The 24,382-nt window shown below is 39.8% G+C and overlaps 5 protein-coding genes across 7 annotated transcripts; 3 read left to right on the top strand and 2 right to left on the bottom strand.

The window, feature by feature from the left end:
- The first annotated feature begins 808 nt into the window (after positions 1-808).
- Positions 809-2,119, top strand: LOC121641233 (trypsin-3-like). The gene is made up of 5 exons (XM_041987255.1): positions 809-937; positions 1,030-1,186; positions 1,307-1,560; positions 1,655-1,791; positions 1,885-2,119. The coding sequence occupies exons 1-5, from the start codon at positions 898-900 to the stop codon at positions 2,032-2,034; spliced, it is 738 nt and encodes a 245-aa protein (XP_041843189.1). The 5' UTR covers positions 809-897; the 3' UTR covers positions 2,035-2,119.
- A 3,891-nt stretch (positions 2,120-6,010) lies between these two features.
- LOC121641232 (trypsin-3-like) lies at positions 6,011-7,415 on the top strand. The gene is made up of 5 exons (XM_041987254.1): positions 6,011-6,105; positions 6,225-6,381; positions 6,603-6,856; positions 6,951-7,087; positions 7,182-7,415. Exons 1-5 carry the CDS (start codon positions 6,066-6,068, stop codon positions 7,329-7,331), a joined length of 738 nt encoding a protein of 245 aa, XP_041843188.1. The 5' UTR covers positions 6,011-6,065; the 3' UTR covers positions 7,332-7,415.
- A 3,207-nt stretch (positions 7,416-10,622) lies between these two features.
- On the top strand, positions 10,623-11,928 carry LOC121641234 (trypsin-3-like). The gene is made up of 5 exons (XM_041987257.1): positions 10,623-10,701; positions 10,821-10,977; positions 11,199-11,452; positions 11,548-11,684; positions 11,778-11,928. The coding sequence occupies exons 1-5, from the start codon at positions 10,662-10,664 to the stop codon at positions 11,925-11,927; spliced, it is 738 nt and encodes a 245-aa protein (XP_041843191.1). The 5' UTR covers positions 10,623-10,661; the 3' UTR covers position 11,928.
- Positions 11,929-12,412: 484 nt separating this feature from the next.
- si:dkeyp-84f3.9 (oocyte zinc finger protein XlCOF7.1) lies at positions 12,413-19,219 on the bottom strand. 2 transcript variants are annotated; one of them, XM_041987245.1, is made up of 3 exons: positions 18,960-19,219; positions 17,456-17,581; positions 12,413-17,150 (listed from the first exon to the last, which is right to left on the bottom strand). In XM_041987245.1, the coding sequence occupies exons 2-3, from the start codon at positions 17,570-17,572 to the stop codon at positions 13,620-13,622; spliced, it is 3,648 nt and encodes a 1,215-aa protein (XP_041843179.1). In that variant the 5' UTR covers positions 17,573-17,581; positions 18,960-19,219; the 3' UTR covers positions 12,413-13,619. The 2 variants fall into 2 exon arrangements, with proteins under 2 accessions (XP_041843179.1, XP_041843178.1); XM_041987244.1 differs by lacking the exon at positions 18,960-19,219 and adding an exon at positions 18,442-18,953.
- Positions 19,220-20,473: 1,254 nt separating this feature from the next.
- Positions 20,474-23,259, bottom strand: LOC121641228. 2 transcript variants are annotated; one of them, XM_041987251.1, is made up of 2 exons: positions 23,141-23,259; positions 20,474-22,581 (listed from the first exon to the last, which is right to left on the bottom strand). In XM_041987251.1, the coding sequence occupies exon 2, from the start codon at positions 22,534-22,536 to the stop codon at positions 20,965-20,967; it is 1,572 nt and encodes a 523-aa protein (XP_041843185.1). In that variant the 5' UTR covers positions 22,537-22,581; positions 23,141-23,259; the 3' UTR covers positions 20,474-20,964. The 2 variants fall into 2 exon arrangements, with proteins under 2 accessions (XP_041843185.1, XP_041843184.1); XM_041987250.1 differs by having other exon boundaries at positions 23,063-23,256.
- Between the last annotated feature and the right edge of the window lie 1,123 nt (positions 23,260-24,382).

The raw sequence follows: 24,382 nt of genomic DNA, 5'->3' as shown, positions 1-24,382 counted from the left end.
CCAGAGATCTGTGGACTCCTTGATCTCTCATAAAAAGCAGCTAAAATGCATCTTTTTTAAAACTTGCTTTTACTTAGTTTTATTTATTTTTATGTTCTCTGTGTTATTGGGTTATTTTGTGTTCTGTTTTATTGTTGAGCACTTTGTGATTTTTATCTTGAAAGGTGCTATATAAATAAACATTTACTTACTTACTTACTTATTAACACTAAACTATTACCAGAATAAGTAACTGAACAGATACTTTTTGGAACCACATTCTTTTAAATCATCTCATGTATAACATTTTTATTCTTGAAAGACTTAAATGTAAATCCTATTAAAAATAGGCCTTTAGACTCATACTTAAACTGCTTTATAAATTGTTGAGAAAAAAATTGTAGATAGTGAGCAGATGTCCCTCACTTCCTTTCAACAAGGCTCAGCTTATCTATCTCAACTAATATATCATCACTTACTTACAATTACTTTGTATAATGAAACTAAATAACTTGTAATCTTAAATATAATTGTTTTGACTCATTTGCATTTCCTTTAATGTGGTCTATTTCTGTGTCCATATATATTGATTATTTAAGACATAACTGTATTGATGGTTGGGGTACATGCCAACGTAAAATATTATATATATATATATATTTTTTAACCATCATTTAGTCCCATTTGAACATGTAGTCTTATTTGGGAGAGAGATGTGACCTGAGTGATTCATTAAATTTATCACAGACCATGCTGCTGTTTCCCACGTGGGGTAATATTTAATCATTGTGCCAGGTACATGGAAAAATCCTGGGAGTGTGTGATCTAAAATTCTGTGTAGATAGGGAGTTTACCTCTATATAAAACCTCTGCATCAAATCTAATTGTGCATAGGCTCGTTCAGAAAAGGACACAGTCATGAAGTATTTCATTCTCTTGGCCCTTTTTGCTGCAGCATGTAAGTTTTGGTGGAGAATTTCTTAATTTCTGGATAATTTTTAAAAATTAAATTTTAAGATAAGGTCAAATATGTGGAACTTTGGATTGCAGATGCTGCTCCCATTGAAGATGACAAGATTGTTGGAGGCTACGAGTGCAGGAAGAACTCTGTGCCCTACCAGGTGTCTCTGAACGTTGGCTACCACTTCTGTGGAGGCTCCCTGATCTCCAGCACTTGGGTGGTGTCTGCTGCTCACTGCTACCAGTCGTAAGTGAATAAACTGTATGTTATATTGACACAAATGCAATGTTTCACAGTGACACTAAGAACACTCATATGTTAGATAATGTCAGATTAATTGAATTTATTTGTCTTATGTTTCTGCAGAAGTATCCAGGTGCGTCTCGGTGAGCACAACATTGCTGTCAACGAGGGCACTGAGCAGTTCATCAACTCTGCCAAGATCATCCGTCACCCTAGTTACAACAGCTACAACCTGGACAATGACATCATGCTGATCAAGCTGAGCACATCCGCCAGCCTGAACAGCTACGTCAGGACCGTGTCCCTGCCCTCCAGTTGTGCAGGCGCTGGCTCCAGCTGTCTGATCTCTGGATGGGGAAACACCAGCAGCTCTGGAAGTCAGTGAAACACTGGAAACACCAGTGGAAGGGGAGTAATAATACACGATCAGGTGGGAGTGACATTTATAGGCATTTCTTTTTGCTTTTCCAGGCAATTACCCTGATCGCCTCATGTGCCTGGATGCCCCCATCCTGAGCGACAGCAGCTGCAGAAACTCCTACCCTGGACAGATCACCTCCAACATGTTCTGTGCTGGATTCCTGGAGGGAGGCAAGGACTCCTGCCAGGTATGAGCTAAAGCCACTGCTTCCTAAAGTAAACAGATCCAACCTCAAAGCAACTTTTAGTCACATCTCGTCTTGTCTTTTCCCCGTTTACAGGGTGACTCTGGTGGCCCCGTGGTGTGCAGCGGTCAGCTGCAGGGTATAGTGTCCTGGGGTTATGGCTGTGCCCAGAGGAACCAGCCTGGAGTTTACACCAAGGTCTGCAACTACAACACCTGGATTCGCAACACCATGTCCTCCAACTAAATGGAACTGAAGTCACTTCATCCAACATGGATTAAAGGAATCCACAACTAAGACAACTTCTTAAAACAATAAATGCTAAATTTCATATGACTGTCATTCTTTGTTTTTACTGCTGGATAGTACAGATCATCAGTTAATTGATGTCATACAAACCTAAAAACTCTGTTTAAATAGAAAATCAGAAAACTAAAAATAATTAATCTCTCATTTAAAAACCTCACTAATGATCAAATAATTATCATGAGTGTTTGGTGCAAAGAAAATAACAAGAATGCAGAATATTCAAGTCTGAAGCAGGTTATCGGGTTTACTGAAAACTGGGAGCAAGTATTAAAGATTAAAAATCCAACCATTTTCTATACCTCGTAGTCCAATTCAGAGTCGACCTGGAGTCTATCCCAGCAATTAGCAACGCCCTGGTCAGGTCGCCAGTCCATCACAGGTCCAACACAGAGAGACAAACACCCATTCATGCTCACATTCATTTCTAGGGAGAATTTAGAGTGACCAATTAACCTAACATGCATGTCTTTGGACGGTGGGAGGAAGTAAGTAACTAAGTAAGTAAGTAAGTAAATGTTTATTTATATAGCACCTTTCAAGATAAAATCACAAAGTGCTTAACAATAAGATAAAACACTAAATAACAGTAATACAGAGAGAATAAAAACAAATTAAACTAAGTAAAAGCAAGTTTAAAAAGATGTGTTTATAGCTGCTTTTTAAAAGAGATCATGGAGTCCACAGATCTCAGGCTTAGAGGAGGGGAGTTCCAGAGGACAGGGGCCACTGCTGCAAAGGCTCTGTCACCCTTAGTTTTCAGCCGTGTTGGTTTAACAACCAGCAGATCTTGATGACTCGATCTCAGGGACCTGCTGGGCACGTAGAGCTGTAGGAGATCCCTGATGTATTCAGGTGCATGGTCATGTAGGGCTTGATAGGTAAAAACCAGAATTTTAAAATGCACCCTGTAATAAATGGGCAACCAGTGCAGCTGGATTAGTAGAGGAGTGACATGGGTGAATTTGGGGGATTTAGTTATCAGCCTTGCAGCAGCGTTCTGAACCAACTGGAGACGGTCAAGCGATTTTTTGTTTAAACATGTGAAGAGGGAATTACAGTAATCCAGTCTGGATGAGATGAAGGCATGAACGATCATCTCCATCTCAGATGATGAAACAACTGGACTCAGCTTAGCAATGTTTTTGAGGTGATAGAGACAAGAGCAAACAAGTGATTTTACATGAGCATCTAAGGACATTGCAGGGTCAAGGGTTACACCAAGGTTCCTGACCGAGGGCTTAATGCATGAGGCAAGTGGACCGAGACTCTGAGCTATCTCAGCTGGAGTTCCCGGAGACAACTCACGCATACACGGGGAGAACATGCAAACTCCACACAGAAAGGCCACCGTTCCAACCTCCCCCAGCCGAGGCTCAAACCAGCGACCGTCTTGCTGAGAGGCAGCAGTGCTAACCACCACAACACCGTGCAGAATATAACAGAATTAAAACATTCATAGTGTAAAGAGCAGCAATTATAAGGCTCCATTCATGCGTTAATCAATTTATGTGTTTTTTTGTTTGTTTGTTTGTTTATTTTTTGGTGTGTGTTTAAGAGATGAATATGGTAAAAAAAAAAAAAACTCATGAATTCACATAAGATTACAGATTTGTGTTATTACAGATAATCTATTACACAATTATGAGTATACCAAACAATCCAGATAAACATTTAAGACGAAGTATTCCCTCACCTTAAAAACAGAGGCATTAAGAAGAAATTCAAGCTGTATTTGACATACACATTAATTGTGTGTCAGTAATTGCAGTTTCATCCATACACATATTTTCCATACCCAACCATCCAGTCATCCACTGGCTATGCCCACGTCTTCCAGTGCAGGGTTGTGGGATGGTGGGAGCCCACACCAGCTGCTATGAGGCAGGAGACTGGGTACACCCTGGACACGCTTCTAGTAATCATAATTCCAAGTACTCTGATTTAAAACAGGTCACTTTAAAACGTCAGACGAGATTTTCCTGTTACGTCATTGTTTCACAAATCCAGTTTTTAACAGGATACAGATAGGAAAAAAATGGCTGACTGGATAAAGATATAAAAGTCATTAAAGAAATACAGATAACACTTTATAAGTTAATGGGTTTTCACTATGTGATGCAGCATTTAAATATTATTAAGTCCAACATAATTTGATCATGCAATGACCTGTAATAAACCTCTTAATTAACAGTGCATAAACAAAATGTTCACAACTAGTTTTGAGGCAAGATGTCACATCATCAGTCTGCTGGACCCTAGGACCCAAATGTGTTTTTAAACAAAATATTGACCACAAAGTAGGAAAAAAAGAAGGAAGAAAAAAAAAAGGAAATCTGTGTGTTTACTTATTCAGACATCCAACTCCAGATTCATTAATGTGGATGCTATAGAAACAAAGAATGTAACAAAACCAGTTTGCAGTTTCAGGATTTCTGTTTTTTCTGGCCATTATCAGTCTTATAACAATGTCAGTTACACTTCACAAATAGCTGTTTTCTGAATAAGGTCCAGTATGTGGGGTCATGGACTTATGGGGCAGGACCTCTGGGAACAAGGCTGGATTTTTAGATTGCTTCAGATTGGAAACCCAAGCAAACATTAAAATATCAGAATTTTTTTTTTTAAATAATAATGGATGAGATTTAAATAACATTTTTTCAAGGCACCCAAAGCGCTTTACATTGTATCCATTATTCACTCACTCCTCACTCATACCTGGTGATGGTAAACTACTTGTGTAGCCACAGCTGCCCTGGGGCAGACTGACGGAAACGTGGCTGCCAATACGCAACCATCACCGAACATTTATCCACATTCATTTACCAGCGATGCCAACACTGGATGCAAGGAGGGTGAAGTGTCTTGCCCAAGGACACAATGACAGATGAGTGGGGGAGTACGAATCGAACCGCTGACCGTCTGGTCATTGGACAACGTGCTCTACAACCTGAGCCACTGCCATCCCGTGACGTTTTGTGTCTGTTTTACATTCACTTGTTCAGCGCTCAAGCCTTGAATTCATTTCTTAAATTTTCTTAAGTGCAGTGGCCTAAAACCCAAACAAATCAAACAAAAAGACAAAGCTATCTGATCATTTTCTCATCTTATTACATATCTGTGAACAGCCAAAGTATATTTGATCTCCAATTTAGGCATCTTTGTGCAGTAATAATTGCATTTAGACATTTCCAGTAACAGTTACCAGTCCACCATGTCAGCTTGGAGGAATACAAATCCATTCCTCACAGAAAACAGCTTCAACTCTGGCATGGTGGGTGGTTTTCTCACATTAACTTCCCATTTTAGGTCCCTCCACAACATTCCTATTAGTTTAAGTCTTAGACAGTGATTTGGCTTTTCAAAAACATCAACTTTAAAATTTTCAAGTATCGTTTAATAGAAAGACTTGTGTACTAAGACTCAAACAACTCCTTTATCACCCAGTGTATCTTCAGGTTCAGTTGTCTCAGATATTTGGACATATTGTCTTTTGCATTTCCCAGGTTAACACTGTAAAGTGTTTTATTTAAACAAGCAGAATTAATTTAGTCTTATAAATACACACAAAAGATCCAATCAAAACCTTTCTGATGTAGAAATTGTTTTTAGATTAAAAATATGTCTGCCATTTCACTAATCTGTTTCTCTGAGGTAATTTGGTTTCACTATTTTCAGCTCTAAACATATAGTTAATTCTTTGGAATGAAAAATAAAATACATTTCTGAATAATGCATAAAATCAGACCTGCTGTGTTTAAAGGTACACACTTTAGCTTGATCGTGAAACAACATATCAGTATGTTGGCCCTTGTCTTCCAGATGTGGTTTTACACACGTTGCTTAATGAGATAAAGGTAAAGAAATGGACATCTGTGGCCTTGGATAATCTGATAGCAGTGGGACATGGTGGGTTTAAAAAGAGCAGCAGCAGAACTGAGCAGTCACCGAGGCGCAGGACACGAACCACCATGAAGGCTTTCATTCTTCTGGCTCTCTTTGCAGTGGCTTGTAAGTACAAATCTTTACTGTATGTACTGCAGTCCATTTAATGAGGTACTGTAACTAGAAAGCTCAGCTTTTTAACCTTGGTTGAAAATGATAAAATTGAAAAATCTTAACTCAAACAGATGCTGCTCCCATTGAGGATGACAAGATTGTTGGAGGCTACGAGTGCAGGAAGAACTCTGTGCCCTACCAGGTGTCTCTGAACGTTGGCTACCACTTCTGTGGAGGCTCCCTGATCTCCAGCACTTGGGTGGTGTCTGCTGCTCACTGCTACCAGTCGTAAGTGAAGTGACTCGTGTTATATATAGCTCACAACAGAATAATTTTATTTCTATCAAACTGATGAAAAATTGTTATACTGACAACACTAATAAAGAAATATATTTCTGCTCTCTGGCCTATTTTGTCCTTAAACACACACATACTTTGAACTAAAGAAATAGATTTCATGATAATTCTAAGAAGAAATTAGATTTTTACCATCATGCTTCTCTCTGCAGCCGTATCCAGGTGCGTCTCGGTGAGCACAACATTGCTGTCAACGAGGGCACTGAGCAGTTCATCAACTCTGCCAAGATCATCCGTCACCCTAGTTATAACAGCTACAACCTGGACAATGACATCATGCTGATCAAGCTGAGCACATCCGCCAGCCTGAACAGCTACGTCAGCACCGTGTCCCTGCCCTCCAGCTGTGCCAGCTCTGGCTCCCGCTGTCTGATCTCTGGATGGGGAAACACCAGCAGCTCTGGAAGTCGGTGAAACACTGGAAACACAAGTGGAAGGGGAGTAATAACACACGATCAGGTGGGAGTAATATTTATAGGCATTTCTTTTTGCTTTTCCAGGCAATTACCCTGATCGCCTCATGTGCCTGGATGCCCCCATCCTGAGCGACAGCAGCTGCAGAAACTCCTACCCTGGACAGATCACCTCCAACATGTTCTGTGCTGGATTCCTGGAGGGAGGCAAGGACTCCTGCCAGGTATGAGCTAAAGCCACTGCTTCCTAAAGTGAAACAGATCAAACTTCAAAGCAGCTTTTAGTCACATCTCGTCTTGTCTTTTCCCCGTTTACAGGGTGACTCTGGTGGCCCCGTGGTGTGCAGCGGTAAGCTGCAGGGTATAGTGTCCTGGGGTTATGGCTGTGCCCAGAGGAACCAGCCTGGAGTTTACACCAAGGTCTGCAACTACAACACCTGGATTCGCAACACCATGTCCTCCAACTAAATGGAACTGAAGTCACTTCATCCAACATGGATTAAAGGAATCCACAACAAGACAACTTCTTAAAACAATAAATGCTAAATTTCATATGACTGTCATTCTTTGTTTTTACTGCTGGATAGTACAGATCATCAATTAATTAATGTAATATAAACCTAAAAACTCTGTTTAAATAGAAAAATATAATAATAATAATAATTAATCGCTTTTTTCTAAACCTCACTAACAATCAAATATTTGTCATAAGTGTTTGGAACAAAGGAAATAACGAGAATGCAGAATACACCTCTGAAGCAGGAGTTCAACATTTGCTGGTTTTATTATGGGGTTTATTGAAAACTGGGAGCAAGTATTAAAGAATTTTAGCTTTATAAACAAAACAAGTACATACTGATGGAAAGCTCTTTAAATCAGGGAATTTATAACATTTAAGGCAATTCAATCTTCATTTATTCAGTCATTCTGTACCATCCATCCATTTTCTATACCGCGTAGTCCAATTCAGAGTCACAGAGAACCTGGAGTCTATCCCAGCAATTAGCAACGCCCTGGTCAGGTCGCCAGTCCATCACAGGTCCAACACAGAGAGACAAACACCCATTCATGCTCACATTCATTTCTAGGGAGAATTTAGAGTGACCAATTAACCTAACATGCATGTCTTTGGACGGTGGGAGGAAGCTGGAGTTCCCGGGGAGAACCCACGCATACATGGGGAGAACATGCAAACTCCACACAGAAAGGCCACCGTTCCAACCTCCCCCCAGCCGAGGCTCAAACCAGCGACCGTCTTGCTGAGAGGCAGCAGTGCTAACCACCACAACACCGTGCAGAATATAACAGAATTAAAACATTCATAGTGTAAAGAGCAGCAATTATAAGGCTCCATTCATGCGTTAATTTGTTTTTCTTTTTATTTTTTGTTGTGTGTTTAAGAGACGAATATGGTAAAAAATAAATAAATAATAAAAAAAATCTCATGAATTCACATAAGATTACAGATTTGTGTTATTACAGATAATCTATTACACAATTATAAGTATACCAAACAATCCAGATAAACATTTAAGACGAAGTATTCCCTCACCTTAAAAACAGAGGCATTAAGAAGAAATTCAAGCTGTATTTGACATACACATTAATTGTGTGTCAGTAATTGCAGTTTCATCCATACACATATTTTCCATACCCAACCATCCAGTCATCCACTGGCTATGCCCACGTCTTCCAGTGCAGGGTTGTGGGATGGTGGGAGCCCACACCAGCTGCTATGAGGCAGGAGACTGGGTACACCCTGGACACGCTTCTAGTAATCATAATTCCAAGTACTCTGATTTAAAACAGGTCACTTTAAAACGTCAGACGAGATTTTCCTGTTACGTCATTGTTTCACAAATTCAGTTTTTAACAGGATACAGATAGGAAAAAAATGGCTGACTGGATAAAGATATAAAAGTCATTAAAGAAATACAGATAACACTTTATAAGTTAATGGGTTTTCACTATGTGATGCAGCATTTAAATATTATTAAGTCCAACATAATTTGATCATGCAATGACCTGTAATAAACCTCTTAATTAACAGTGCATAAACAAAATGTTCACAACTAGTTTTGAGGCAAGATGTCACATCATCAGTCTGCTGGACCCTAGGACCCAAATGTGTTTTTAAACGAAATATTGACCACAAAATAGGAGAAAAAGAAGGAAGAAAAAAAAAGGAAATCTGTGTGTTTACTTATTCAGACATCCAACTCCAGATTCATTAATGTGGATGTTATAGAAACAAAGAATGTAACAAAACCAGTTTGCAGTTTCAGGATTTCTGTTTTTTCTGGCCATTATCAGTCTTATAACAATGTCAGTTACACTTCACAAATAGCTGTTTTCTGAATAAGGTACAGTATGATACTGGCTTTGCAGAGAGACTGAAGCTTAATGTCAAGGTTGTCCCAGCTGCAGGGTGTGGGGTCATGGACTTATGGGGCAGGACCTCTGGGAACAAGGCCGGATTTTTAGATTGCTTTAGCTAGCCTTGGCTATCTGAAAAGATATTTTTTTAAAAATAATAATGGATTAGATTTATATAGCATTTTTTCAAGGCACCCAAAGCACTTTACATTGTATCCATTATTCACTCACTCCTCACTCATACCTGGTGATGGTAAACTACTTGTGTAGCCACAGCTGCCCTGGGGCAGACTGACGGAAACGTGGCTGCCAATACGCAACCATCACCGAACATTTATCCACATTCATTTACCAGCAATGCCAACACTGGATGCAAGGAGGGTGAAGTGTCTTGCCCAAGGACACAACGCCAGATGACTGGGGGATTGGGAAATGAACCACCAACCTTCCGGTTATGGACGACCCGCTCCACTGCCTGAGTCACTGCCATCCCATGTAGCTTTGTGTCTGTTTTACATTCACTTGTTTGGCCCTCAAGCCTTAAACCGATTTCTTAAATTTTCTTAAGTGCAGTGGCCTAAAACCCAAACAAATCAAACAAAAAGACAAAGCTATCTGATCATTTTCTCATCTAATTACATACCTGTGAACAGCCAAAGTATATTTGGTCACAACGTTAAGCATCTTTGTGCAGTAATAATTGCATTTAGACATTTCCAGTAACAGTTACCAGTCCACCATGTCAGCTTGGAGGAATACAAACCCATTCCTCACAGAATACAGCTTCAACTCTGGCATGGTGGGTGGTTTTCTCACATTAACTTCCCATTTTAGGTCCCTCCAAGTATCATTTAATAGAAAGACTTGTGTACTAAGACTCAAACAACTCCTTTATCACCCAGTGTATCTTCAGGTTCAGTTGTCTCAGATATTTGGACATATTCTTTTGCATTTCTTCAGGTAACACTAAAGAGTTTACTTTAAACAAGTAGAATATATTTAGTCTCATAAATACACACAAAAGATCCAATCAAAACCTTTCTGATGCAGACACTGTTTTTAGATAAAAAATGTGTCTGCCATTTCACTAATCTGTTTCTCTGAGGTAATTTGGTTTCACTATTTTCAGCTCTAAACATATAGTTAATTCTTTGGAATGAAAAATAAAATACATTTCTGAATAATGCATAAAATCAGACCTGCTGTGTTTAAAGGTACACACTTTAGCTTGATCGTGAAACAACATATCAGTATGTTGGCCCTTGTCTTCCAGATGTGGTTTTACACACGTTGCTTAATGAGATAAAGGTAAAGAAATGGACATCTGTGGCCTTGGATAATCTGATAGCAGTGGGACATGGTGGGTTTAAAAAGAGCAGCAGCAGAACTGAGCAGTCACCGAGGCGCAGGACACAAACCACCATGAAGGCTTTCATTCTTCTGGCTCTCTTTGCAGTGGCTTGTAAGTACAAATCTTTACTGTATGTACTGCAGTCCATTTAATGAGGTACTGTAACCAGAAAGCTCAGCTTTTTAACCTTGGTTGAAAATGATAAAACTGAAAAATCTTAACTCAAACAGATGCTGCTCCCATTGAGGATGACAAGATTGTTGGAGGCTACGAGTGCAGGAAGAACTCTGTGCCCTACCAGGTGTCTCTGAACGTTGGCTACCACTTCTGTGGAGGCTCCCTGATCTCCAGCACTTGGGTGGTGTCTGCTGCTCACTGCTACCAGTCGTAAGTGAAGTGACTCGTGTTATATATAGCTCACAACAGAATAATTTTATTTCTATCAAACTGATGAAAAATTGTTATACTGACAACACTAATAAAGAAATATATTTCTGCTCTCTGGCCTATTTTGTCCTTAAACACACACATACTTTGAACTAAAGAAATAGATTTCATGATAATTCTAAGAAGAAATTAGATTTTTACCATCATGCTTCTCTCTACAGCCGTATCCAGGTGCGTCTCGGTGAGCACAACATTGCTGTCAACGAGGGCACTGAGCAGTTCATCAACTCTGCCAAGATCATCCGTCACCCTAGTTACAACAGCTACAACCTGGACAATGACATCATGCTGATCAAGCTGAGCACATCCGCCAGCCTGAACAGCTACGTCAGCACCGTGTCCCTGCCCTCCAGCTGTGCCAGCTCTGGCTCCAGCTGTCTGATCTCTGGATGGGGAAACACCAGCAGCTCTGGAAGTCAGTGAAACACTGGAAACACAAGTGGAAGGGGGAGTAATAACACACAATCAGGTGGGAGTAATATTTATAGGCATTTCTTTTTGCTTTTCCAGGCAATTACCCTGATCGTCTCATGTGCCTGGATGCCCCCATACTGAGCGACACCAGCTGCAGAAACTCCTACCCTGGACAGATCACCTCCAACATGTTCTGTGCTGGATTCCTGGAGGGAGGCAAGGACTCCTGCCAGGTATGAGCTAAAGCCACTACTTCCTAAAGTAAACAGATCCAACCTCAAAGCAGCTTTTAGTCACATCTCGTCTTGTCTTTTCCCCGTTTACAGGGTGACTCTGGTGGCCCCGTGGTGTGCAGCGGTAAGCTGCAGGGTATAGTGTCCTGGGGTTATGGCTGTGCCCAGAGGAACAAGCCTGGAGTTTACACCAAGGTCTGCAACTACAACACCTGGATTCGCAACACCATGTCCTCCAACTAAATGGAACTGAAGTCACTTCATCCAACATGGATTAAAGGAATCCACAAGACAACTTCTTAAAACAATAAATGCTAAATTTCATATGACTGTCATTCTTTGTTTTTACTGCTGGATAGTACAGATCATCAGCTGATATAAACCTAAAAAACTCATATTATTAAAAAATGAGTAAATACTGATAGAAAGTTGTTCAAATCAGGGAATTTATAACATTTAAGGTAATTAAGTCTAACAATAAAAATATTCATAGTATTTAGTGTTAACTGTTTGTTAAGCAGTAATTATAAGGCTGACATCTATTTATCAGATCCCTTAATGGTCATTTGTTGTAATTTAAGGTCAAATTTATTTAGTAATAATAAAAATAATCATTAAAACCCCATTTCAGTCATTCATTTGACATCTGCATGTGTATTCAAACTTGTTATATGAGTATAAAAACCACAAGGGACATGTCTCCATGAAAAAAAACAATTTCATGTGAATACAAAAATGAACTTTATTGTTTTTAAAACAAACTAAAACGTACAATTATATACAACAGAGCAAGGTGTCCATCAGAAAACACAGAAAACAGCTTCTTTTTTTTTTTTTTTTTGCTATTTTCCATCATTTTCCTTCCAATACACTGAAGGCCAACATGAGGGTCTAAATTAAAATCTTTAAAAAAAACATAAACAGTGAATAAGAACCTGAAAACCCTGCTTGAAACAACAGGACTGAAATGTTTTACATTATTTCATAAAAAAATTTCATATACTCTCACAAGTCCACAATGACGAACATGTGCAAAGTTGATAGTCACTCTTTAAAATGTAAATACAAAAAAAAATGTTACATGTCTATGATACAATACACTGTCCAAAGACATGCATGTTAGTTTAATTGGTCACTCTAAATTCTCCCTAGGAGTGAGTGTGATCTTGAGTGGTTGTTTGTCTTTCTATGTTGGCCCTGCAATGCACTGGCGACCTGTCCAGGGTGTACCCTGCTCCAGCTTCCCCACGACCCTCACTGGACTAAGCCGTACAGAAAATTAATGAACGAGTCTATGTCTAAGACACGTCTAAGATGTAGATCAAAACAAATTTTTAATTTGGTACAATCACGGAAATACTTTGACCTCTGAGCAATAAAAACATCCACATGGTTTGGAGTTTCTTAGTAAATTCACAGGAATTTGTGAGATTATTCCAAGCGAACGGCCAAGTAATGGATTAAAATCTTAAAGAAGATGCAGGACAACAATATTTATTAACTACTGCCGTTTTCTGTGGTTGTGTTTATAAGTGACGACTTCCTGTAACTACTACAACATATTGGTCAATAACCAGTCATGTCATTCAGAGGTTACTCCTGGCAATCAATGCTCTAAATACAGATATTCTCTGGAAGATTTCTGTGACACTGAGCTGCAGCTCTTTTTGTAACAATCAACCAGCATCACACTTTATCTCTCCATCTACAGTCTTTCTGTTTATGCTATTCACTCAAAAATAACACCTGAAGTTCGTTACTGAAATTAATTAAAAGAAATTTTAAAATGATCAAACTGACACAAATTCCTTGTTGAATAAGCATCCTCATGAATCATTCAAATCCCCCTAAATGTACCATTAAATGTAATCTGCTGCTTTTAACACTGTCGAAAACACTGATGGACATATAAAACCTGTATTTCCATGCAGGGTGTTACACCTGGCCTCTAGCATGCTGCAAATAATGATGATAAAGGTCTGAAATGGCAGGAAATGCTTTCCCACAAACAGCACAGTTAACATTGTCTGAAGACCCTTCTTCTGATTTGCTGGTATTTTGAGTCAGGTGTCTTTTCAGAGTTCTTAAAGGCGTAATGGGTTTTCCAGGTGCATTTTCACTTATTCTGTCAGGACTGGTTTCCCTGTTTTGGGATAGTGGACGCTGGGCAGGTTGAGAAGAATGATCGGATTGAAGATCCTGACCAGGGACGAAGGAAATTATGGACAATAAAGGTGATTTTTGAGAAACTGTTTCTGGATATTTGCGTGAGGGGCTCAAAGGAGAGTTATTTATTTCAGCTGCTGAATGCGATGTTGCTTGCTTGTTGCTGGGAGGGCTAGGCATCTTCTTGTTTAGCGGTGAACTCTGTTCGTCTATTAATAAATTGAAATCAGAGTCCTTGCGCAGGTCTTGAGTGGAGGAGTGGCAGAGCTGATGACTGAACAGCAAGTCTAGAGTCTTAAAACTGCACCTGCACTGCTCACACTGATAAGGAAGGAACACTTTCTGAGGCCTGTCTTCAACCCAGTGGAACTCCGGGTGCTCGTTCATGTGTTCTCTATAAGGGCCGACGAACCGAAAACCTCGCCCGCACTGTGGACAGGTGAAGCGCCCACTCCTTTGCCGATGGACTCTCTGGTGATACCACAGTTTTTTCCAACTTCTTAGTGTCTTACCACAACAGGCACAGGTGTAACTTTGACCAGAGGCGTGAGTGAGCATGTGGGCTCGCAGCCTGCCCATGTGTCTGAACAGTCGGCCACAGCCTGGACAGAGATATCTTCTGGGGTCAGATCTGTTATCTAGTTTGTTTAGTTTTGACACAAAGTGTGAGAGGTGATGAGGAGGTATGGCTGTTGACTGGAACGGTTTCTTTAAATTGTCAGAGTTTCTCTTGCGACAAACCTGCAATTGTTTTTTCTGCATTTCACAATTTGACGGGGTGATGGGGGCTGAATTGTGTCCGAGTGAACACCTAAGTGCTGGAACTGTGTACTGGATCAATGACATGGTCTTTTCCTCCTTTATCGAAACGCTGGAGGAATTTCTGTCTGCTGCGCACTGATTGCGATGGGTTTCAAATTCAGACAGCGTGGCAAACAGCTTGTCGCAGTACAAGCAGCGAATCAGCTTTGTGCCGGCGTGCTCTTTCATGTGGCTGTTGAACTCCTGCAGATTATCAAAAATATTCTTGCAGATGTGACAGGTGTATGTGAGTGAGGGTTTTATGCGGCTGCTGGGTTGTGAGTCATTGCTGTCACTCACGGGTCTACATGTGTGGTTTTTTGCATTGCTATAATGAGTGAAGGATTTTTCACAGCACGTGCAGTTGTAACGCTTCACGGACCAGTGGGTCAGCTCGTGGACACGGAGAAAATAAGCTTGACCAAAAGCTTTGTCACATATATCACACTTGTATGGTTTCTCTCCTGTGTGGACACGGATATGTCTTATAAGGGCAGACTGGAATGAGAACGTTTTACCGCAGTACTGGCAAACTTTTCTCTCTTTCTTTTCAGGTGGAGATGCTCTGTTAAGAGCTTCGCTGGTTTCATGATCACCCCCTCTGTTCTGTTTCTCAGATTTGGTGTTCTGGCCCTCATCATCGAGCTCATGTGCATGCAACTTCATATGAGAAGCATACTCGGAGGAAGAGAGTTTGATCTTGCAAAAATCACAATTTTGATACGCGCTGTTCTTCTGGTGAACTTTGAGATGAAGATTTAAGTTTGAATTTTTGCTAAAACCTCTTCCACATTCAGTGCACTTGAAAGGCCTTTCTCCTGTGTGAATGCGTTGATGTATGACGAACTGAGACTGAAACTTAAAGAGACGACCACAGTACCCACATTTTAAAAATGTTTTATCGCCTTTCTTAGTGTAGATGACATTAGTGTGATCATCAGGGTTGGCTTCTGTATTTACGTCGCTACAGTCTGTTTTTTGTTCGGTGTCGCCACTAACGTCATGTTTCTCTACATTCTGCTCCCTTGGTAGCAAAACATTACTTACTCTCCTTCTCCTCTTGCCGCCTCTCTTGCGCCGAAAAGCATTTTTCTGCCTGTTTGGAGCTTCAACTGTGGTGTTGGTGGTGTGTTGAAAAGATATAGGAGTGTTTGACTGTGTTACAGATTTCACATGATCCAGATCTAGCTCTACATTTTGAGTTTTCACTACAGAGGTGCTCCCATCAGGTTTAGACATTTCTTCAGAGGATGTTACAATATCTATGCTAGAGGGCTCTTTTTTCTCTAAGTCTGCATTTCTTGGAGAATCTAAGGACTTCAGAGTTTTTGACTGATGCTCTTCACTGCAATTTGTGCTATTTGACTGCTGTATGTTAGGGGCTTCGTTCTGAGAGGGGTTTACTGTGTTAATATTGTTCGGATCCATTGAAGATACAATTCCAGGCTCTGGCAGAGAGTGCAGCTCTTTGTGTGGTAACAAATCTTCATTTGCCTGTGTCTGCTGCTCTTGTACTTCACCAGAATGTAAAACCTGATCACCATTTCCATCTGTATTAGTCTCAAGTGTGTCAGTGCTCGGTTCCACATGTTTCTCTGCGTCTGCTCTCTCCACACTGCTTGTGTCATTGCTCAACACTGATGAGGTCTCCTGGGAATCTTCAAGCTTGGACACTTTGGCTGGTACTTGCTGATCAGTCTGAAACCTACGCCTTCTTCTTTTACCACGCTGAAAGCAGGGTGTGTCACTACTTTTTGTGGAGGTTACTTCATTTTGTTTTAGGTTCTCCTTACTACGAGGCTTTTCAGCTTGCGTTGAAGGATGTTGCAGTCCTCTACTTCTCAGACTCCGTGCAGGGCCACTTAGATTAACAACACGAGAAGGGACACGACGCGTAGCTGCAGTCTTAGAAATGGTGTTTCGTAAAACTGCATCAGTTTTTTTTGGCCTCCCTCTTTTTCTTTTTACCAATAAAGGCACATCATCTCCTACTTTTTCATTCAAGGCAGCTTGAGAAGCTGCCACCTCATTATGAGGTGAAGTACTGATTAAGTGATCATCTACTTTGTTAGGCACGTCATCATTGCTGGGGTTGACTATACACACTGGCACAGGTATTGTGGTGCTGACCTCCTTATGTTGAACTGCATCAACACCAGCAGCACTTGGATCTATTTTGTCTTTCATCAACAACTGTTTTCTTTTACGAGGCCTCCCACGTTTTTTGCGGACCTCCACAGGCTTTCCATGACTGTCCGTTGTGGAGCTGCACACGCTCGCAGATGTCACTTCAGACATTGAGTCCATCCTCACCTGTGACGGCACGTCTTCACCCAGCTCACAAATTGCTCTGCCTACTGTTTCAGCACTGACATGCCCATCAGACTCCAGGCGGCCAGATGAGTTCAATTCAAGGGCAGGGCTACGATCTGTTACTTTTGGTTCATCTTTCCACCTGGTGTCCAGATCTTCTTCACTGGGTCTGTTATCCTTGGGTTTCTGTGGAGGATAAAAAAAAAGTGTAATAAATGTATAAACCATCAGCTGTACGATTCCTCTAAAATACTATAGTGAAAACCCAGTCACATCTATAAATACTGCAAGCAATAACTTATTTAGACTATCACCTCCTGCATGAGCAACCTGTCCATACATGCATGTACTGCCAGAGTTGAAAAATGGGATCTATAAGCACAGTATTATAATTTCATACAGTCCTGAATTGTCAAATTTTAAATGATACTGTACACTCAAACAGCACACATTTTGGGTTGATGTGTCTACTTTTTTTTCTCACTGACTACCTGCTTGCAGTCCGAAGGGGCATGAATGGAACTGCGAGGTAGAGGTGCCACAGAAGTTAAGTCAGAGACTGTATTTTGGTCACTGCTTCCTCTGCCGAAGGACATTTTACTCCCCATGTCAAGAGTCTGCGGATTAAACAGTGACAAGGAGGCTGTAATCCATAAAAACTGTCTAAAGCAAAATGCTATCATTCAAATTAATGAATTTGCAGCCTAATAAAGAAATATGAATTCTGAATAAACTGCAGGCAGTGCCTTTTTTGCCTCAACTTATACTGGTTGCCTGGTTAAAATGTGTTTGTTCAGTAATAATTAGCAAGCACAGACATTGTCAATGAACCATGCTCAAAATCGGGAGCAGAGAGAGGCAGCTCGATGCAAACACAAGGCCAGCATGCTTGTTCAGATTTTCAATTTTTGAAAGACCCACAGAAACAAGAAACCCTTGGTTCTTCTCTAAACCCTGTCAGAGAGATAGCAAAGAAAACAATGACAGTTTCAGATGGTCCATCCTTACAATAATGAGCTCTAAGCATCACCATCTCAGAGGATAATACAAATCCATTCAACTCTTCACTTGTTTTTGCAGAATTTAAGATGATCATTTACTATTGCAGGCATTCTATATATGAAGCATCTTTGCAAAACTGATGGTTCAGTTGTTTGGAAAACTGTTCCAACCCCAACAGCAGCTGGAGTAAAATAATACATTACGGTTGTATGTGAGTTGTATCTAATGAAAACGATGTTAAAATAATCAAATAAGAACACAGTCAAAGTATCTGATCATTAATAAATAGTGGCACAGCTCTCCAGGAATAGTGACATTGTGCATCAGAAATACTTTCGGTATATGCCTTTCATACATAGACAAAACTCTTCATGACGTAGTTCACATAATTCAAAGCATGTATAAACTTTCCTTTTGTTAGTACATAAGGTATTACTCGGACTTCACGGCTCGTAAATGCACCATGCCTACCTACCATGAAAGTAGGAAACAAGGGCCATACGAGAGCTCATGTGTAGGGTTTTAGTTAAGGCAGATGCAACCAGTTTTGCTGCACATCCAGATTCAAGCTGCAATCAGCCCTCTGCTCATCTGCTTTGTAGGTGCATTTTATATGATGGGGACTTTGCGATGCACAATGGAGCAGATGGCTTCTCTTTGTCTCTCACATCGGAACCCAATGTATCAGAACCGTTTTAAAATGAGTCCCCTAATACGTGTTTTAAACACATGGTGGGGTTTGGCTGACTGGTTAACTGCTAGTTTTCGATAGAAGCTAAATAAAAAGACATGTCTAACAATAAGAGAAAGGCGTTATCGCTAGGTAGGCCATATAGCTAGCTTCGCTTATGAAACGTTACAAGCCAAATGAACCAAACTACTCATTTCAATGTCAACTCATACAGCTTTCTTTTAAACTATAAGGTGTGTGCAGAATATGTTTCAAAACCGGCAACGGAATGTGACGGCTGGTAATAAACACGAAGTGCTTGCCTGGGTGGGGGAGCATCGGGACTGGTTTCTGCGTAGCCATGCACGGACCGTTGCTCCACTAACTAGCACTGGCTAACTGAAACCTGACAGTCTGTCGCTTCGTGGCTTTTTTGGCGACTTATACAAGGGGGAATTAACCTGGGAACTGAGCTGCTAACGAGAAACAAGCTTTAGTCTTCTTTTCAGAGCAGTTTGCAGTACTCTGACACTCGGTATCCACGCACAAAGCAGCCCGACAAGTATCAATCACGCCGTGCGGCGCACAGAGCGACTTCTTTAAGTGCTGTCGGAAATATGATTGCTCAGAAATAACAAAACCACATAGGCTGCTTATTACAAACGACTTCATTTGGAGGGGGGACAAAAAAAGAAAACAAAAACAAACAAACCAACAACAACAATAGCAAAAAGACAAATATACAATTACTGGTTCTTTTTGTTTCCTGCCTGTTATAGCCTACTCATGTTTTGCATTGCTGTATGTAAATTTTTTATATGTTTGTTTTGTCCAGTTCTAAACGTATTATGTCCAGCATTTTCCCTTTTATTTATTCTTCCCTTTGTGGGCTTTTGGCAACTCAACTATAGTTCACCGATTACTAATCGTTTAGCATTTGTTTATAGTTTCACATCTTTTTGTCGCTATTTTAAATCTCTTTAATGTAATTTTAAATTATGTTTATGTTTTATGTACTTTTTAAAAACTTAATCTCTTTGTTGTCATTTTAGTCTCTTTCTGCCAATTGTACATGCCCTATATGTGTTTTAGTCTATTTAGGAATCATCTTCCCAGGATAACTGATGACCCCTCTTTAGGCCAAGGGCCTGTTAGGGCGAATCACTGCAGATTTTTCAGAGGTTGCGAAAAAATAAAAAGGGGGTTGATTAAAAAAAAAAAAGAAGAAAGCTTCGAATGAGAAAAGCCAATGTCCGTTTAGATTAAGTAAGCTGGCAGTACATGTTTAAGAGCAAATAATCTTTGCTAATGCTTTATTTGTATTAAGTATTTCATTACATTAACAAGGTTTAAGACAGATTGTGAACGCCTCATACACGCAACTGGATGACGTCCAAAAAGGCTTACCTCATCATAAATCGACGCACTTCACGGCCTTGCTGTTAATTAGTTCTAAACTGCTCCCTCTGCTGGTGTCAAAACACAACAAGCAGACTTTTGTCCTGAGCAGATATTCAGAATAAAAATGTTGCGCAATGAAGACACGAAGTTTTTGTTAAATTGGCCGTTTACAAGGCGACTGATGATGTTTAGTCTGCACGAGCAAATGAGGAGTTTATGTAACTATGAGCTGGAAATAAATCTCACCATTCACTTCATAGTATGTGTCAGACTTCAGAAAATGTCTCCAAATTATTTCTTGTAAAAAATTGCACATATCTCAAATATTACACGCACAATAACTTTCAATAGCGGTATTACATATAAAATTACTATACAATCAGTTCACTTATGCAAATAACCATGATATAAAAACACTCATAAAAACCACAAGTTAAAAAATATACTTTAATAAATCATAAACTGTATTCATAAAATTCAACAAAGCTGGTAATAACACACATGGTATGGTGGCCAAGCCCACAGCTTCACATCACATTCTCATCTAAAAACTTGATAAAAACAATAATCAAAACAAACACTATTATACCTGGCTGTCCCATCAAACATGGGTAACCACGAACATAAGTTTTTATGATAAACTGAATTTACATCTTCTATTCCATTCAAGGGGCAACAACTTCAAACTCTTCTGCATTAACATAATGTTTACTGTACAAACAAAAGACATACAGCCTAATAAAAGATGCTTGGTTCGTATTACTAATTTCTCTTTTAAAGCAGTTTTGAGACAGTGAAGGAACATTGTGTTCCTGCACGATGGCTCATAGTGATGTCACTAAACTACAACTGTCATTTCTGTGCATGTGGTCCATGGTTAACATAACAGGTGACATGCAAATTGGGTGTGCCTCACTAGACTACTAGTCAAGTCTTGATAGGGACAGATGAGGTTACTTTGTAAATCATCTCAGCAGGATTGTCTGATTCACCCTCAACAATGTAACAGTCATCGTCATCATCTTCCGATACTGCTCCATTGACAGGAACACCCCCTTTCCCTTTTTCCAGACTGACAGCCATGAGTTCATCATTTGCGCTAACAGGTGGAAATCCGAGTTTTCTCTCACCGTTCATCTGAGCAGAATTTGGGGTTTGCACTGGTGTCACCCTCCTGAGTTTAAAATGCCGTTTACCACTTGTCATGTGCCTTGCCATGAACTCATGGGCTCTGGCACACTTGTGCCTCTGAAGCAGCTGAGGTGTTTTAAAAGGAAGATGACAGACTCTGCATGTGAACCCATTTACTGTAGCTGCCTCTATAGGTTTGCTCAATGCAACTGATGAAGAGTTTGTGGGCCTCTTTAACAATGCAGGAGGAATGGCACAAGACCCTTGACTGAATACAGTAGGGACCGGCCTCTTATATGGCAAGGACACAAGAGGTTTGGATGCATTAGGAATCTTACTCATGGACTGGAAAGATGCAGTGTCATGCAGCCCTCTGTTGTTATTATATGTTCTGATATTTACATTTTTCAGCGCTGGAGTGGAGGTGATGTGTAGTGCCCGATTGCCTTGACTAGTATTCTGGTTTTCCGACTGTAGGATGGAAGTGGGCTTAGGTGGCAGAGAAATGAGATTCTGTAACGCATTTTCTTCACTTGGTGGTTTGTAACCAGGAGGTTTTGCTGTGATGAGTCTGTGTTTGGTCTGATTATTCTGGGATTTGCAAGCATGGAAGCGAGGCACAAACTTTTTGCCAGAGAGCAGCAGCCCACACCCTATACATCCAGAAATTTTAGCTGTGACATGAGAGCTGTGGTGGAAGATGAGAGAGGCCTTCGAAATAAACTCCTGTCCACATTTGCCACAAAGGTATGGTTTTTTGCTTAACTTGTGAATCTTTTGAAGCAACACAACTGGCTGATAAAGTGTCCAAAGATCCACCGTTGGTGCACCAACACCTTCAAAAATGTTCTGCATGTCTGGTAGTGCAGGCTGAGGATTTGAGACCAAAAATGCCTGTGACAAAGACGGATGCAACTCTGGCAACTGTGGATTCTGAGTAGGCTGGCGAGGAATTGGTGGAATAAAAGATGAAGTATTGGGTACTTGTTTCACTGGAAACGAAACAGATGGTACATTGCTTACATTGGGGACCTTCCAGACAACCTCTCCTTTCTTCAACCTTTTCAGTTTTTCCTCTTCTTCTTTACGCCTCTCAATTCTGCGCTTCCTTATGGTTTCATGATCAAGCACTTGGTGCCCTGGTTCGTGTGTGGTGCTGTGCTCCAGCATGTCTTTGTATTGAGTAAACTCAGTTCCACAGGAGCAAATGTAACTTACAGATGAACACACATGATCCTCCAGGCATCTCCGATTTGCAAATATTTGCTCACAGCTGAAGCAAAAGTGGCCGGCGTCCATTACGGTTTTGCTAAAGCCATCATCCAGGATGTTCTGCAATGTTCCTTTCTTCATGATCAAGCTGGGCATGGATATTTATTCACCGCTGATGAGGAGCCCACTGGAACGCTTTTGCTGGAAATGGAAACAAATGATTAAGTGATACTATCATTAAAAAACAATAGAAAAAGGAAAATAATTAACGTTTTACATGTGGCACAACTAAATAGACTATGTAAGCACATTCATACTGCTGACTCGCAATTTAAGCTTAGGAAGGATAATTTTAGGGCACTATTTGTTGGATTTTAGCTTCTTTTAAACGTTAAACACAGCTTCTTTGTATCTACAAATTAATGTACATCTATCATTAAACTCTTTATCTAGTTAATGTTAGCTTTCAGACAGTAAAATGACCAATTATATCCTCAACAAACCAATTACTATAGGGTCATGTTAATTACAATTAAGTTAAATACAGTATCTTGGAAAATGCTTCAACATGTCGTAGTTTTGAGAGCACATTCATACTTTGTTGTACGCGGGCTAGCCCTGCTACAAGCATAACATGCTAATGTTAGCTTTAACTAGCTCTCCGTCGTAAGCGTCCCCTTACCTTTACGTAAAATGGAAAGCAAATCAGTACTGACATATCATTAGAGAAAAAAACAGAACATCAGAACGGGTTATTTACTGTTGTTTTGGGCGATAGTTAGCGCTGAGATCATTTGCCGGTGTTGTTCAAGAGTAAGCGCCAATTAGCCCTCAAACCACACCAAATAGCGAGTGGGGAGAAAAACGTCTTCTTCTACGTTTAGCACAATATCCGGGTACTCTTCGTTACACTGCCACCTGTCGGTTAAAATTCTTTGTCGTCTAATCTTTCCAAAAGCAAATCAGCAAAATCACACGTGTAAGCGACATATCCAGACAACAATAATACAAAAATGCTCAGTGTTAAGGTATTTATTTGTTTACTACTTTGGGGGAAACATTTTTAAACGTAAGTCTTTTGATTACTAATAAAGTATTTCCTTACTTCCATTGAGTCTCCCCTGATATTCACACTTATAAACAAATAAAAACAATTTCACCATTAAGTGTGCATTAAAAAATAAAATATTGCTAATAATTATTTGTGTTTAGCATGTCCTCCCCACAAATACGCTCATCATATCCTTTACATCAATATATAATTTAAATGCATGCAACACAAACTTCTCAATATTCCTAACACCTGGACTGCAGCTATGGTTACTTTTTAGTTACTGTAAAAAGAAGTCCTTTTCTTAAATTATGAACACGTGTCACTTTGTAGTCAATAATTATTACTCTGAGCAAATTTTAAGTTAAAATTTTTTTTGGGGGAAAACAGTATGACCCCAGAGATGCAAATGTAAGCTAAAGGAAGCCCCAACTTACTCAAGATCACCTCTATGTGGCATGTGAGGTTCAAGCGTGAAGCCTCCATGTCAAAAGTCCAACTTGGGGGTTGATTTTGGTCCTTCCTCTTTACACATAGTTAAAATGTGGTTTGAAGGCAACAAATTATCTCTAAATCTTGAAAAACACAATAAATATTAGGTAATCATATACGTATACAAATAACACTCAAGTGGAAGTCACAAACTACATGAAAACTTTTGCATTTCCAAATTAAAATAAAGACCTTATATTTAAAACAGTTAATATATCATTCATTAGCTATATATGACATACTGTGTTGAGGTTTGGGGAAAAACTTATAAAACTAATGCAAATTTTAAAAAATGACAAAAGAAAATCATTAAAATATTAATAAATCATACCTTAAAACAAATCCAAAAATTTATTTACACATATCAAAATGTAATGAATTAGAAATTAATCTAAATTAAGTACAAAGCTAAGAATGATTACCTTTTAATATCCAGAAGCTATTCAGAACGAAAGAAAA

This window comes from Melanotaenia boesemani, chromosome 6 (assembly GCF_017639745.1).
Source record: "Melanotaenia boesemani isolate fMelBoe1 chromosome 6, fMelBoe1.pri, whole genome shotgun sequence".
Lineage (NCBI taxonomy): Eukaryota > Metazoa > Chordata > Actinopteri > Atheriniformes > Melanotaeniidae > Melanotaenia > Melanotaenia boesemani.
The sequence above is the reverse complement of the archived record's forward strand: the minus strand, read 5'-3'. Positions and strand labels throughout refer to the sequence as shown.